The sequence below is a fragment of the Balaenoptera musculus genome, chromosome 2 (genome assembly GCF_009873245.2).
Source record: "Balaenoptera musculus isolate JJ_BM4_2016_0621 chromosome 2, mBalMus1.pri.v3, whole genome shotgun sequence".
Classification (NCBI taxonomy): Eukaryota; Metazoa; Chordata; class Mammalia; order Artiodactyla; family Balaenopteridae; genus Balaenoptera; species Balaenoptera musculus.
The window spans coordinates 70010897-70027782 of record NC_045786.1 but is presented as its reverse complement, the minus strand read 5'-3'; the positions used below and the strand labels follow the sequence as shown (position 1 = coordinate 70027782).

The window sequence follows — 16886 nt, the reverse complement described above, 5'->3', positions numbered from 1 at the left end:
CCTTTTCTGGCTTAAGAAAGAAAAATCAGAAAATCAAATATTATTCGAATCCCTTTTTAAAAACCCAAAATTGGCTTCTCCCACAGAGTTGTTGACACCATTTTATTCCCTCTTGAGATCATAAATTCCATTTAAGCACCCTAAAAACACATGTTTTAAAATCTTGGGATGCTGGATTTATTTTTCCCTCAAGAAATTTGGATTTCTTATTACATATCTTTTTACTATGTACTCTTGATATTCTAATAAAGTGGGGAAATCTGCATCTCTCTTTCATAGGTAAAGATTAAAGAACCCAGGTTGAATTTTGATCAAATTGAAATTAGATTTTCAAAAAGCACAATACTTAACTTTGACCAGAATGTGGATTTTTAGGATAGCCTTCCTGTGTCCCAAGCTTGTGAGACCTTTTAGTGAGCGGAGAGCAACAGGCCTCGACTTTCCTTGTTCCAGGTATAGTCCCTAAGAGAAGAGGCTGCACAGAGCTTTTTCCTCCTATTAAGTAGGGGTGATATTTGTATGGTTAAGAGGAAAAATGTGATTTCCAATCCTTTGTCTATTCTGAACTAGGAACAAGGATTTTTAAAATCTAATTAGACTTTATGCCAAAATGGTTTATCGTTAAACTGTAGAGTTTTACTTTTCCCAGACTGGTGCACTGGTAGGATGTTTATGAGCATCTTATACAATTCCCTCATCCACCAGTAGAGGAAATTGAGAACCAATAAATGAAATGTAGCTTTCCTGTCAGGTCATAATGTATGGCCTGTGGTAGAACCTGGACCAGAACTTTGGATCACATGTTTAGGATTCTCTCTTGCCTCTCTAATATTTATGAATATTCTATATGCACATTGATTTTAGGCTAGTTATTAGCTCCTTTAAATCCTTGGTAGAATAAAATAAATTATAAGTAAATAAAACTAATTGTTTTAACATTTAAAAGTCATGATGTTTGTACCAGGAGAAGGGAGGGAGTGTGTTAGTTTCCTAGGACTTCTGTAACAAAGTACCACAAACGGGTGGCTTAAAACAACAGAAATTTATTCTCTCAGAGTTCTGAAGGCCAGAAGTCTTAAGTCATGGTGTTGGTGAGGCCATGTTTCCTCTGAAGGCACTAGAGCAGGACTGTTCCGTGCCTCTCCTCTAGCATTTGGAGCCTCAGGCATTCCTTGACTTATAGATGAATCACTCCAATCTCTGCCTTCATTGTCGCATGGCATTCTCCCTGGTGTCTTCACATCATCTTCCCTTTATGTGTGTCTGTCTCTGTCCAAAGGTCCCTTTTTTATGTAGACACCAGTCATATTGAATTAAGGCCCACCCTACTGACCCCATTTTCACTTGATTTCTTCTATAAAGACCCTGTTTTCAAATCAGGTCACATTCTGAGGTACCATGGGTTAGGATTTTCAACATATCTTTTTTAGGGGGACACATTTCAACGCGTAACAGTAATTTAAACATCCCGTGGATCAGATTTATTTAAACACAAATCACTTTTGGTGATAAACCTTCATCCCCTTGCACCATAGTAGATTCTTAGTCATGTCGATGCCAAGAAACCAGCTACTTAAAGCATTTTCATGCTTCAAGATTCATATTGATCTTTATAACAGCACCTTCTGTTTGTGTGGGCTGTTTACTCAACATGAGCTTCTCATTCCCACACACATCTAAATAAATTAGAATCTCACTACCAGGATATTGCTTTTTAGAGCCTTGGTAATTTGCATATGTCATTTTCAACTTCCTGAAATTATTTAGGAAATTAACAAATTTAAAACTGCTGCATTTCTGGGACATTTCCATATCTTAATAAGCTCTGGACATGAAAGTATGTCTCTTTTCTTACACATTGCCTCAATAAAAACAGCTGATAAGCAGGCAGAGTGTCTGAAGATCCTACTTCGCTACTGTGTTTTTATGTATGTTTGCACTTAGTCATTCCTAATTGCAGGCACTAAATTATGGAATTGACCTTTTGGACATTTGACCATGACTATGCAACTGTGAATGAAAATTTGAAAGTTTATAAAGTAAATTTAGATTTTTCTCCTTTTATCAGTGGTAAGCATCCTTAGTAGTATTAGGCAATATAGTTTAAGTGGTTTAGAAGAGAAGTAACAGTGGTAATCAATATAAAGTAATTTCTAAAACTTAACTTATAGTTTCTGGTTTTTTTTGTTTGTTTTTTAACATCTTTATTGCAGTATAATTGCTTTACAATGGTGTGTTAGTTTCTGCTTTATAACAAAGTGAATCAGTTATATATATACATATGTTCCCATATCTCTTCCCTCTTGCGTCTCCCTCCCTCCCACCCTCCCTATCCCACCCCTCTAGGTGGTCACAGAGCACCGAGCTGATCTCCCTGTGCTATGCGGCTGCTTCCCACTAGCTATCTATTTTACATTTGGTAGTGTATATGTGTCCATGCCACTCTCTCACTTTGTCACAGCTTACCCTTCCCCCTCCCCATATTCTCATGTCCATTCTCTAGTAGGTCTGTGTCACATTGCTCTTTTGGTAGGACTTGGATAGATGGAGAAAGCAAGCCCTCTCTTCCTGTACAGTCTCCAACTTCTCTGTGTAATTTATAAAAGCAGTTATTCCCAGCCATCTCAGTGAACCCAAGTTGTAATACGTGACCCTGCGGGTCTAGAACTGCACGTTCCTACCCTGGGCCCTTACCCCAGGACCAGTTCAGAGGCTTTGGCAGCTAGTAATTGTTGACCTACGTTTTCCTGGTTGGTGTGGGGAAGAATCAGGGGGTGGGGAGGAAGGGAATGAAACCAGCCTAACGTGCCAGAGCCCAGCACTGGAGTTATGTCTGTCTCGAGTCCAATGTGTGTCTTTTCACTGCTCAGGGAGTCAATGGTGCCTTTATGTCCCCAAGTGGTTGAGGTCAGGACACTACCACAGAGAAAAACAATTGCTTGAATCCCAAATTATTTAACAGTCAAAGCCTTTTTCAGAAAAATAATTCCTCCAGGAAAGAGAGATTTGTGTGACATCAGGCAGTCGAAGTGTCTTCCTGCCAGGCCCTTTGCTCTGGGTGAACATGCTAGATGAGAGGGGTCAGTGTCCCCCAGCACCAGTGGAGGGACCGGCGCAGTACTTCTGAAAGAGCAAATGGAGCCCAGAGCTAGCTTAGGGTAGAACTTCTTGTTTCCTTTTACATCATTTGCTTCCTTCTCCTCCTCCTGCTTTATACAGCAAGAGAATTGTTTGGATTTAGACAGATGTGTGTAACTAGCCCAAATATTGGCATGGTAACAAGCGATGGATTGTCAGTATCCAGTGCTGCTTTGTGGAGGGTATAAATAGAGCCTGGCTTTGGAACAGGAGGCTGACTCTCTTGTCTGACTTAAACTGGGGCCCAGCCAGCATCCATGGGGGCATGATATGCGCCACAGAGGCCCTGAGACAAAGTAGGAACTGGATTATAGGATAGTATATAAAGCTTAGAGATGAAACAGATATCCCTTCTTGTACACAGCTCCTGTGGCTGGCTTATGATTCCTGGTTAAATGTTAGCAAGATTAGTTCTGCTTTGGTTTACAGAATAATCCTCTCCTGCTTTCTTGTTCTCCCCACAGGGGACGGTATGAATGCCTATGTGGCCTACAAAGTTACAACACAGGTGAGTCCAAGTGACCCTGCTGATGACCACCTTAATAGACTTGGGTGCTCATACCCAAAAGGTCATCATTCAGATTATTTCTGGGTATTTCTTTAGTTTCTTTGTCAACATCTTCCTTCAAGTTTACTCAAGATGGAACAAGTCTGCATCCCCTTGGTAATCTCATCTGAGCCTTTCCACTTTTCTTCCAGAGAGCTAACACTTCAGTGTGAAACTTTGTAAGTTTTATTAAGACATGTGGTGTATCTGATATAGTACCATCCCTCTTAAGAGCTATGTGGCTTAGAGCTAGTTTGGCGGATCACCGCAAACTGTATCACCTGTTTAAAAATCATCAGTTCTTCTGAGGTTTCCTATGTGGAACTTCTTTTAATGCTTTCCCTAACCTTTTGCCCCTCGGGTCTGGTCTTCCTTTTTTATATAATATTAATGCATACAAAACTTACACGTTGTTGTATGCAGGTTATGAAGCATAAAAAATGAAGCCCCGAACCTACCACCAGTCTTAAGATGAGTACCATTGAATCTACCTGCGTGTTTCTCCCTCTCCTATCCCCTGCCTCACACCTTAGAGGCGACCACTCTCCTGAGTTGTCTCTCATTTCCTTTATTTAAAAGTCTTCCCATATGTATCTCTAAACAATGTACTGTTTTGCTTTTTTTTTTTGAGTTTCATTAAAATGGTATCATGCTGAAAATAGTGCTTTCTTTACTACCATTGTTCCTCAGACCCATCCATGTTGTGTGTAGCTGTAGTTAATTAGTCCATTTTGTGATTATAGCATAATACATTCATGTTCCTGTTGTGAATATTTGGCATGTTTCCAGTTTTTGTAATTATGAGCTGTGAACATACTTGCACATGTCTCCTGGTGTACACATAAGAAGAGTTTCTTTTGGGTATATACTCAGGAATAGTTCCCCTGGGTCATAGGTAATGCAAATGTTGAAGAAAAGGAATACAAACTGCTTTTTAAAGTCCTTGTATCAGTTTATACTTCCATCAGCAATATGTAAAAGTTCCCATTGACACACTTCTCTGCCAGCAGTTGGCAAGGCCCCACCTCCTTAAATTTTGCCTGTCTGGTGAGTATTAAATGATCTCTCAATATGATGTAGGCCTAGTCTTTTTTACTAGAAGTTTTCTTTATATTATCTCTCTACTACTTGTTGACCTGCCCCTGTGTTCTAGATCCTGTGACACTTTAGAGGTTAAAGTGTCTACAGTGTAGACATTTTGTCTGATCCTCCCCCTTAGGGGCATTGGTTACTCTGTCTTTTCTTCCGTTTGGCTGCTTTAATTCCAGCAGGTAATACCCTTAATAAGTCAGTGCAGGATGACTGGGTTAATAGATGACCATAGAATTCTAGCTTTAAACTAGATTGCAACATCTCTTTCCTTAGAGCAAGAGCCCTTAACCTGCAAATAAAACCGCATTTGAACTTAATTAGTTGCCTTTGTAATCCAATGTATGTTATTTTATGCACTTAAAATCATTATTCTGAGAAGGGCTCCATAGATTCCCAGACAGCCAGAGGGGATTATAGCTCAAAAAACAAACAAACAAACAAGAGTAAGAATCTCAGAGAAAGTTATTTACCAAGTGGCTAAAGGACAGGGATCTGGGAAGAAGAGTCCCTTGATGTCAGCTGGATGACTTTCAAGATACTCATTCATACCCTATTTAAAATGAGATCGCCTTGTATTTTTTCTGTCCCCAAGACGAGCTTACCAATGTTCAGAAGTAAACAGTTTGCAGTGAAAAGAAGATTTAGTGACTTTCTGGGTCTTTATGAGAAGCTTTCAGAGAAACACTCCCAGAATGGCTTTATCGTCCCTCCTCCCCCGGAGAAGAGCCTAATAGGTAAGCCTGTAGTCTTTAATTCTACTTAGATTCTTTCCTTTGCATTCTTTCTGCAATATACTTTCTACTTAGTATATGAGACTACTTTTAATAACAGTGTAGACTCTTGCAGTTAGAAAAGAAGTATTTCTGGGACTTCCCTGGTGGCACAGTGGTTAAAAATCCGCCTGCCAATGCAGGGGACACTGGTTCAATCCCTGGTCTGGGAAGATCCCACATGCCGTGGAGCAGCTAAGCCTGTGTGCCACAACTACTGAGCCTGCGCTCTAGAGCCCGCGAGCCACAATACTAAAGCCCACACGCCCTAGAGCCTGTGCTCTGCAACAAGAGAAACCACCACAATGAGAAGCCCATGCAGTGCAACGAAGAGTAGCCCCCGCTCACCACAACTAGAGAAAGCCTGCGCGCAGCAATGAAGACCCAATGCAGCCAAAAATTAATTAATTAAAATAAAAAGTACTTCCAGCATTTTCCTGTAAATTACACGTGGTCTAGAGAAATAGCATGTTTTGACATGGTCTCTGTCTTTGAGTGCAATAGGAGGCTCTGGTTTTAGCTTCTACAGTTGTGTGTGTGTGTGTTTGTGTTGGTATCCTGGAGTCTTCAATGACTGCTGTTCCTTCCAGATTGAAATGTACTAACTGAGTGAGGGGATGGGGCAAGGAATCTTCCCATTACCATCAATTGATGTCTGTTAATCTTTACTCAGAGTCCCATGGCCCCCTTTTAGAAAACATGCTCTGGAAATCCCAGAGTGTAGAACCTTCAACACTTTAAGACTAGTTTAAAAATTGACTGTCATGTAAAGAACCTTTTGTTTATGCCTGCTCGTGACATAGACGTGGACTTTGGTTGTATTTTGTAGAGCTGTCCTCATTGTCTTCCTCCTGTGGGCTTTTTTTTACAGCCTTATGCTTTTCATGATGATATATGGGGTTTTTTTTTGCTTTTTAAATTCTGTTCCAGGAATGACAAAAGTAAAAGTTGGGAAGGAAGATTCTTCTTCTGCAGAATTTCTTGAAAAACGGAGGGCTGCTCTAGAAAGGTAAGTACCATAAAACTATTTTCTTGAATACCATGAGAACAAATGAGAAGCTGAAACTGAGACTTAATTACGATGAGATATTTGCTGGAGTTAGTAGTGGTGAAACTTGAGTGAATTAAAGATTCCCACCTCCATATTATCTCTAACCTTTCCTAAGTCTCTTTCCTTCCCACCTCAGGAACAGAACATCTTCTTTTCTTTCCTGACCTTGAGTGAGCAATCAAATTCTCCTTCTTCAACAGTCAAACATGAATGGCTCTGAGGTCTCTTTCTGAGCAGTTATTTTTCTTCCCTTTTTGGAAACGTGAAGAATATGAACTTGAATGTGCTTGTACTTAAGTGCCTTATCTGAGGACATTTTAAAGTAATGAGAGACATTGTACCCCTGCCAGCACTGTATGATACCCCAAACCTTGTGAGGCCAGGTCAGCTAACCAGATAACTCCTTACCCCGTAGGTACCTTCAGAGGATTGTGAATCATCCTACCATGTTACAGGACCCTGATGTCAGGGAGTTCTTGGAAAAAGAAGAGGTTAGTATTGTACAAACTGAATTTCACAATTCATATGTGCCCCTGTGAAAAGAAACTAGTTCATTCAACAAATATTTGAGCACCCATGTATAGCCTAGTCTCAGACTACATCCTAGTTTGTAAGCGCCCAAAAGTGACAAGTATTCTTCAGCCTCTGAAATAAAAGAAGCTCTGCCTGCAGTCAAAAGTAACTGGTTGTAGAGGTCAAACTGCAATCTAGTTTTGTCTTTGTCTTATTAGATCAACACAGTGATCTGTTGGGCAGGTCCTTGGAATGTCTTTCATAGGTTACTACTTGGCTCAAATTGGATGCTTATTTTGTGCCAGGAGCTGAGGGGTTTTAGTTCAAAACCAGTTACCACAGAGCACAGAACTGCCAGCATATAGCAAAAGTGTTGATTCAAGTGGACAGTCTTTTTTAACAGGCTATGCTTAGGCTATTCATGATTGTGAAAAACTAGAGACAGCTCAGTTGCTAATAATTGGAGAATTAAGTGAACTATATCAATACAACAAATACTTAATTCTCATCATAAACAGAATATACAGAAATTCATTGGAAGCATACATTTAAAGAATTATGAGGGAGAGGAATAAATTAGGTGTATGAGATTAACAGATATACACTACTATATATAAAATAGATAAACAACAGGATTTACTGTATAACACAGGGAACTATATTCAGTATCTTGTAATAACCTATCATGGAAAAGAATCTGGAAAAAAAATATAACTGAATCACTTTGCTGTACACCTGAAACTAACACAATACTGTAAATCAACTGTACTTCAATTTAAAAAAAGAATTATAAAAAGTGAAACATGAAACAGCATATAAATACAGCTGAAGAAATATGTTATGTTAGTCATTAAGCATCAAAAGAAACACTGGAATAAAACAATGTTATAAACGTAAAATAGATAGCTAGTGGGAAGCAACCGCATAGCACAGGGAGATCAGCTCCGTGCTTTGTGACCACCTAGAGGGGTGGGATAGGGAGGGAGATGCAAGAGGAAAGAGATATGGGAATATATGTATATGTATGACTGATTCACTTTGTTATAAAGCAGAAACTAACACACCATTGTAAAGCAATTATACTCCAATAAAGATGTTAAAGAAAAATGTTATATCTCATAGGAAAGAAAACTAGAAGGAAATAAGTGACAGGGTAGGACTGTTGTATTTATTTTTTTCATTTTGTTTTTATTTTTACATTATTCTTTAATTTGCATATCACATGTATTACTCTAATTAAGAAAATGGTACTAAGTATATGGGTCCCCCCCCCCCAAAATGAACTTTTTTAATTAAAAATTCTCTGTCTAATGCGCTAAGTCTTTTGTCTCCTCTGGGATTCCTAAATCCACTTTTCCTTTTCACGCCCTCACCCCTGCTTGGCAGCCCTGGAGCAGGGTTTCTCTCCAGTGGCCCTGCTGACGTCTGGGCTGGATCACCCTTTGTTGTGGAGGCTGTCCTGCGCATTGTAGGGTTAGCAGCATCCCTGGCCTCACCCACTAGATGCCCGTACCCTCCTCCACCTCCCTGTCCCCAGTTTTATTTATTTATTTTATTTATTTATTTTTGGCTGCGTTGGGTCTTCGTTGTTGCATGCTGACTTTTTCCAGTTGCAGCGAGCGGGGGCTACTCTTCATTGTGGTGCCTGGACTTCTCATTGCGGTGGCTTCTCTCGTTGCGGAGCGCGGGCTCTAGGCACGCGGGCTCAGTACTTGTGGTGCGCGGGCTCTAGAGCACAGGCTCAGTAGTTGTGGCTCACGGGCCCAGTTGCTCCGCGGCATCTGGGATCTTCCCGGACCAGGGATCGAACCCGTGTCCCCTGCATTGGCAGGTGGATTCTTAACCACTGTGCTGCCAGGGAAGTCCCCCCTGCCCCCAGTTTTAATAAGCAAAATTATCCCCAGACATGGCCAAATGTCCCTTAGGGGGCAAAATGGCCCTGAGTTGAGAACCAGTGCCTCAAGAGTCCTGGGCACTAAAATCTAATTGTTCAGCGTGGTATACTATATACACTATGGATTCTTCATCCCTTTCATGCCTTCGGAAAGGAGTGGGAAGACTGAACTAGTCAAATTGTTTCTAAGTATTCGACATGCTTGACTTAACTAGATTGTCCCTAAAAGTAGCCTCAATCTGAATAAATTATGTTCTTGTCCTTGGACCTTTTGTTCACTGAGGAAAATCCAAATGGAATTGCAGCACGACTTCAAAGTGTCTCAAGATTTTAAGTCTAGCTGTGTGCAGAGTATGCATCCAAAAGAACTTCTGACTTTTAACAAAAGCGTGTTTGGTATTTAAGCAGTTCATGCCTAGGTGGGCAGACAGTCTCGACGTGAGGTCACCTGGCCATGTAACACACTCTGCTTTCTTTCCACACACAATATCAGAAGCTGAAAATTTTGCTGATTCTATTTAATGTGGTCCTTTGATTTTTTTTTTCTCTCTACATGCTAGTTATGGATTTGTCTAACTGCCTTTGAAAATAACAAGCTACAGTTCAAATAATTTGTTTGGCAAGTTTTGGGCATGCCATCTGATGGATACTAATTCTTCTGAACCTAAAATAGGGGCAGCAGATAACTTGCCACCCTGCCTTCTTGGTCTTGTAGCTGCCACGTGCCGTGGGTACCCAGACATTCAGTGGTGCTGGTCTCCTCAAGATGTTCAACAAAGCCACAGATGCAGTCAGCAAAATGACCATCAAGATGAATGAATCAGACATTGTGAGTAGCCCTGTGCCTCTCAGCTTTCCCTACCCCCTCAGGCTTATGGGTCAGAAGCCTTGAGGAGTCCTGAAATTTCTGAGATTAGAGACTTTCTTTTTATGATAATTCAGTCCCTTTAAAAAACAAACGAACAAAAAACTGCTAAGGAAAGACTGCTCTACACCTGTATGAGTAGCCTCCTTTAAAGCTCTGGGCCTGTGTGTTTCAGTGGTTTGAGGAGAAGCTCCAGGAGGTAGAGTGTGAGGAACAGCGCTTACGGAAACTGCATGCCGTTGTAGAAACTCTAGTCAACCACAGGAAAGGTAACAAACCTCCGAAATGCACTTGGAACTGGGGGAAACTGATGTCTCCAGTGAGCTGGAGATGGGAGGGTATGCTGTTCCCAAGCCTCTCAGCCATTCAAGTTGAAATTCTCAGGCCACCTGGTCCTTGATGTTCTTATCGAAAAGATATGCCCTGCATCTCCTGGCAAGAAACATGACTCCACCACTGAGGACATTGTACTCTTTACCTGGGAGAGGTACAGGGAAGCCGTCCCAGTTACAGCTTGACCTGGGATGTAGGCTTCTGTTGGTGGCATTTGAGTTGGTGGCTTATATCCAAAATGATGTTACGTGCCTTAGCTACATGGTCCAACGAGCAATGTGTAAATGCGGGAAACCATATATGTCTCTTGACCCTTCTTCACCTTTCTTTGGTGAGATTTACTTAAGAGCTAGTGAAATTTGCCAAGTTTGAATGCTTTCCTTTTCTGCCTTAAACATGCTGATAATCAGAACTCTAAACAGGCAGAAAACCATTAGAATGAGGGCAATGTAAGGGTTGGCAGAATATGACCCAGCCCATGGGCCGTATCTGGCCATGGGCCTATTGCTCTGGGCTGGGAATGGTTTTTACATTTTTAAAGAGATGGGGAGGGGGGCGGGGAGAGTGAACCAAAGCTTAAAATACAACAGAAAGTTGTCCTGCTCTGGGGCATGCAAAACTATGCAGTGTGCATACACTCACTCTTGCAGAAGGCTGCTTACCACAAGCGCTAACGTAAAAATCAGAATCATGCCATTGGCCTGTTTTTATTAACTGGCCCCTGGTTCTCCAGGAATATTGGAGCTGCTTCTTCCAAGTAAGCCTAACCTAGGGAAACTAAGGACAACAGTTACCTCTCCCTGCTCACATGACCGAGCTGCATTGCCCTCACTTTCTGAATACAGTTGGCTGTGGTGTAAGTGACTAGGTTGCAGAGCCCACAGTTGCCAGACATGCGGGGGCCAGCATTGCCAAGGCATCCATTGCAGTGCCGGCCGACTTGTCCCTTTTCCTTGGGAGATCAGAGGCCTCTGCTGTCTTCCTCCTTCCAGAGCTAGCGCTGAACACATCGCAGTTTGCAAAGAGTCTCGCCATGCTCGGGAGCTCTGAAGACAACACAGCATTGTCACGGGCACTCTCCCAGCTGGCTGAGGTGGAAGAAAAGATCGAGCAGCTCCACCAGGAACAGGCCAACAATGACTTCTTCCTCCTTGCTGAGCTCCTGAGTGACTATATTCGCCTCCTGGCCATCGTCCGCGTAAGCTTCTCATTCCTTTCCTCTTTCTCCTCCACTTGATTTAATTTGTCTTTTCCTTTGCTCTTCCCGTGCCCAAGATGGTTTCATCCATTATAGCTCGAAATAATTTTTTCTACTCTCAAAAGAGAAGGTGTCTCGTGAACCAAAAAGTCCATTAAACTCTTAGTTATCACTGAGTCACGTTGAGGCCCACAGCCAGTTTCTTAAATGAATTTGGAGAAAAGACCACTCTTGAATTTCCAAGTAGGGCCCTCCTTATTGTGGAAGCTGGACAGTATCCTCTGTGCTCCTTTCTTCAAGCAAGGCTTATTGCAGACCTGTGGTCTTGGCCCCTGGAGCAGTGACTTCCTCAGTCCTGTGGTCTTGGCCTCCTTAACAGTGAGCGGTGGCTTTGCCCCGGTAAGAGCTCTTGCTGGCTTCCACTTGTCCCCCCAGTGTGGGCAGTCAGGTAACTACACAGAACTGGCTTGGCGCTGCCTGGAGGAGTGTGGCCAGGGCGCCGAGAGAGCTTGTCACCAGAGCCCTCTGTGAGCTTTGCTGACCACACCGGTAGCAACACTGCAGCCTGCCCCTCAGGTCGAGCACCTCACCTTCTCTTCTGGTGACCAGGGCACTCTGGTTTCCCCTGACCTTTCAGAGTGGCCAAGGAAGCTTCACCGGGCAGTGATATTTGCTCTCACATGGCCTCCCTGAGACAGAGGAAAGAGCCAAGAGGGAGCCTGGCGCCTGCCCTAAAAGGGCCTGAGTCTGCCCGATCCAGGTTGGGACCAGAATGTATGAGCCTCTGAGTTGGAACAGAGCCACCCGCACTCCCCGTCCCCAACCTCGCCCTCGCCAGGGAGCTCCTGTATTGTCAAGAGCCAGGCTGCACCCAGGGCTCTCATTTCCTCCGCGGTAGAGGTGCTTAGTATAGCCTGTGAGATTGCTCATTGTCCTCTCCCCTTGCTCTTTGGTTTGCTGCTAACTCCAGAGTGATAAGAGGCTGAAAAAATAACCTGCTTGGGAATTCTTGGAACTGGTCAGACTACTTAGACTGGAGAGCCGTCCCAGGGAAGGGTTCTCTCTGGGGAAGCTTTCAGAGAGCAGTATTGTTTGGGGTCTCTGGAGAGCTCAGCACTTGGATATGACCTTCAAGCCAGGTGAGCCTGTATGGACAGGGGTGAGGGAGGCCTAGCTGGGGCAGCTCGCCTTAGAGCACAGAACTGCAAGCTGGTCTTTTTTCAGAGACCCCTCACCTGCCCTCCTCGTAATCATGAGCTAGCCGTGGGATTGGAGAGATGAACAGATGTTTCTTTTCTGCTGAACCTGCAGCTGTACCACAGTTAGCCCAGGGGGTTAGGTTGGATTTGAGGTCACCCTTTACCTAATCCTTTGACATTCAGCTGTTTAGAAATTGAGGTGAGCAGCAGTGACAATGCAGGGGAAGGTAACTTTGGTGTCATTTCACTCCCTAAGGCTCAAGTCTTGGCAAAGGCCTGCACTAAGGAGGCCTAGAAAACATCCAGGGAACTCGTAGGGAAGGGGAGCAAAAGGAGCAGGGCTGGGAGGCTGCCCCAGACACAGGTCTTTCGTCCAGGCCTCTTGAAGCCTACAAAGCCAGTGGTGGTGCAGGATAGTTTTGTTAGGCCAAACAGCTGTCCTTTGGAAATGCTGATTGTGGTCAAGGAACTAGAAACATGGAAAACCAGCAAGTGGACTTTGGAGAGCTTCTTGGGGGCCTTGATAGCCTAGAACAGTTGAATGTATGGATGAGATGAAAGCAGTGTGTCCCTGTGGTAGGTTTAAGTGTTTATTTAAAGATCTGTTAAGCTGGGCAGGGGTGGGGAGATCTGTTAAGCTAACCCTGTATATTGGTTGGGTATCGTTTAAAGGTTGCTTCCTTAGGTTGGCCTTCCCTAATGTATCTCCCAGGCTAAGCTAGGTCCCCAGTTTTATTACAGTACTGTGCTTGTTTTCTCTGTACTCTGCATACTTATAATTACTTATTGGCAATTAGTAATACAGTGTCAGCCTTTCCTGTTAGATTACAAGCTCCATGAAAGCAGGCCCCTGTGTTTCATTCCCCATTGTACTCTTAGCTCCTGGCACATGGCAGACACTCAGGGAAAGTGTGTAGACTCATGAACTGACTGATCTGAGAGAGGCAGTTCAAAAGCCATAGGACTGGGCACCGGCATCAGGCCACCTACTGTGCTCCCAGCCATCCAGCCTTGGGAGTAGCATGAAGCAGCATGGCGCTGGCCCACTGGATCCTTGCAGAGGAGTCTTACCCAAGCTTGTGCTTTTGGATGTTAAACTTCCAGCTGGGCACTAACACGTGGCTGCAGAACCTGCCCTTGCTCGGTCCTTCCCTAGCACAGCTGCTGGGAGAGCCCCCCGAGGCAGAGCCAGCAGAGCTCCTGAAGGGCTGGTTGTGCTCTTCCCCAACCTCCACCTTCACAGGCCGCCTTTGACCAGCGCATGAAGATGTGGCAGCGCTGGCAGGATGCTCAAGCCACACTGCAGAAGAAGCGGGAGGCTGAGGCTCGGCTGCTGTGGGCCAACAAGCCTGACAAGCTGCAACAGGCCAAGGATGAGATCGTAGAGGTGAGGCCCCCGAGGCAGCCCAGCAGGGGTGTTCTGCTGGCTCCTGCATGAGCCTGGGTCCCATCCCACCCAGATGCTTAGAACCCCACAGCAGGCAAGAGAACTGATTGAGTCTAAAGGACAGCTGCTGGGGAAGCCTCTGAGAATGACCCAGGCTTACCCTGAGACCTGGCCCTCCTTCTCCTTTCCTGTTCCACTCAAACTTGCCAAATTAGACTCTCTGCAGGAGCAGTCCTGGCTGGGTCTTTGAAAAGCTCCAAGATGATTCAGATGTGCCCCCCCGGTGAGAACTAAATTCAGTTCTCTGGGGCTCCCAGCTTTGCTGGCGAGTACCTAAACCAGAGCCTCTGGGGTACCAGAGGTTTCTTAGGAACCAGGCTTGGCCTGAGGCACACGGCATCTCTTTCCCAGCCAGCCCGAAAGATGGCCTTCTACTGGACTCTGGCTTACGTGCTGAATCTCCATATCTAATCTTACCCAGAGGGACAGACAAATGCCAATTGAGGTCTCAGATATGGAATTTCTATTCAAAGGTAAAGACTTAATAGTAATACCGTAATGTATTAAGTGATCCTTTCTTTCCTTTTCTTCCCAGTGGGAGTCTCGGGTGACTCAGTACGAAAGGGACTTTGAAAGGATTTCAACTGTGGTCCGAAAAGAAGTGATACGGTTTGAGGTGAGATAGAAGATCCTACTTCTCACAAGTGTGCAGTGCCTGGTTTAGTAACATTGTTGGTTTTATCCAAGTCTCTATTAGGTAGGGAGACAGATGGCGGTGCCAGTGACTTGGCAGCTATTGTGAACAGGCGTGGCCTTCTGTGTGTGTGTGTGTGTGTGTGTGTGTGTGTGTGTGTGTGTGTTCATGTTCGTGTGTTTGTTCCTGAGGCAAAGTGGCTGTCCAACACTTGTTGCTGGACCAGAGCAGTTAGACACAAAACAAAGCTTGCAGCTGTCATAAACCCTCTACTCCCCTTCCCCACCCTGCCACCATTCAAGAAAACCTTGCAAGAGGCTATTTGGCTGGAAATTATAGCCAATCCAGCTGCTGCCTCTACTTTCTGAGGCTGTGCTCAGCCTTGGTCAGCAAAAAACATCAGCACCCTATCAAGAGGGGAAGGAGCAACTGTCTGGATGGTCAGTGTAGAATCCTGTCTCCTTTAGAAAGAGAAATCCAAGGACTTCAAAAACCACGTGATCAAGTACCTTGAGACACTCCTGTATTCACAGCAGCAGGTATGTAACTTATGCATGGCTTTCATCCTCTCCTGCTTGCTCTGAAGGCCAGCTGCCTACTTGTGGCTTTGGTGACAGGATGATCTGGCCCTGCTTCAGAGGGGCTGGGCCCTGCTTAATCAATACTTGAAAGTAGGTCCTGGTTCTCTAACGTGGCGCATCCAGTAGGGTCTCTTGCTAGGCAGGATTGCCCTAATCCTACAATGAGTTAGTTTTTAAGAACAAACCCCAACTCTCCTCTCCCTGTAACCCCGTGATACCCCCTAACCCTCTTGAGGCTGAGGCCCCGATCAATATGTGAAACAGTGGCCCCCTGTGAGGAGCTGACTGAGCTGAGCCAAGCTGTGGCCCCCAGGGGGTACTTCCTCCAGGGTAGAACCAGGACTGTCTTCAGATATTGCCCTTGCACTTGATGCTTCCCTCAGTCTAGAGAGGTAAGGGCAGTGTGGCTGGCTGGCCAATCTGTCCCAAGGTCCACTGTCAGCGAAGCCATTTCCTCAGTTTGGCCTTAGCCCAGGCCTCCCTGTGGGTGGCTGAGGCACTTGGGAGAGTGCCCTGGCACTGTGCTTGTTCCCCTTCCAGGCTCAGGCTCTGCCACTAAATGGGGGCACTTGCTTACTGACCCCACTTCTTTGCAGCTGGCAAAGTACTGGGAAGCCTTTCTTCCTGAGGCAAAGGCCATCTCCTAATGGACCAAGGACACCAGAGCCCACCTGCCTGACGCTGCCTTTTTATACACTGTCCTCCTCCACCTCTGCTGGACCCCAGTGATGCATCCTGCCTAGCCTGGACTTCACCCCTTCCTCCCTGCCCCCATGGCCAAGCTGTCCCCAGTCACTCTAACCGGTCCTTCATTTAGCTTCCGTATATATTTTCTTACCTGAGAGAATAGTTTCTTGCTTTAAGCAAAAAACCTATACTAGGTGGTGGAATTATGGGATAGGGGTGGAGTATTGATATAAATATATAAATACAAATGTATATTTTTCAGGATGTGGTTAGGAACTGGGAATAACATTTTCTGTTACTCCTGATGGTACCATGAAAAGATTATGTAATAAAATACTTTAAAATCGGGTCACATGACTCAGAATGGTGGTGCTTTTTGCTTTAGGCCGGGGAGCAGTTGGGAAGCAGGTCTGGAATACTCCTAACCAAGAAGTGCCCAGGTATAGCCAGGTATAGTTACTTCCTCTCCGCAGGAGTTCACGAGCTTCTGCTCCTGCTTCCCTATGGAACTGGAATTTCCTTTTCTCTGTCTACCTCAGCTACCTGTTCTGAGGGTCTCTTAATCTATTTAACTCTTACTCCTACTTCTTTAGGGAAGGAGTTTTAAACACATCTCTTATAATAAGAGGGACAAAAGCAGTTCTCCTGCAGAGGAGGCCAGCTTTCACTTTTATTCCTGCCCTGTTTCCCTCAGCTGCCCAGGGTTCTCTGAGAGTCTTGCTTTCTGATCGCAAAGCCTTGCGTTCTGAACATCTTTTTGCCGCCCATCAAAGCATGTCCTCAGTAGACTGGTCCATGTTAAAAATGTGAAGGACTGATAAGGACTTAGCACTTTATCCCACTGACAACAGAACCAGGCACTCTGCCTCTAGACAAAGTCATCCCAGAGTTCCTACACCTTCTGAGTTCCGAGAAGCTTCACTGTCTGTGCCCAGGA

At 44.5% G+C, this 16886-nt stretch overlaps 1 protein-coding gene across 1 annotated transcript in view; it reads left to right on the top strand.

Moving 5' to 3' along the window:
* Nucleotides 1-16298, top strand: part of SNX1 (sorting nexin 1) — a 36254-nt gene extending 19956 nt beyond the window's left edge. Inside the window, exons 5-15 of the mRNA XM_036842331.1 lie at nt 3603-3646; nt 5370-5511; nt 6478-6556; nt 7014-7089; nt 9721-9834; nt 10046-10139; nt 11196-11401; nt 13844-13987; nt 14583-14663; nt 15149-15220; nt 15859-16298. Of these exons, the coding sequence (XP_036698226.1) occupies nt 3603-3646; nt 5370-5511; nt 6478-6556; nt 7014-7089; nt 9721-9834; nt 10046-10139; nt 11196-11401; nt 13844-13987; nt 14583-14663; nt 15149-15220; nt 15859-15909 (1103 nt within the window). The 3' untranslated portion in view covers nt 15910-16298. The remainder of the gene's footprint in view (nt 1-3602; nt 3647-5369; nt 5512-6477; nt 6557-7013; nt 7090-9720; nt 9835-10045; nt 10140-11195; nt 11402-13843; nt 13988-14582; nt 14664-15148; nt 15221-15858) is intronic.
* Nucleotides 16299-16886: the final 588 nt, after the last annotated feature.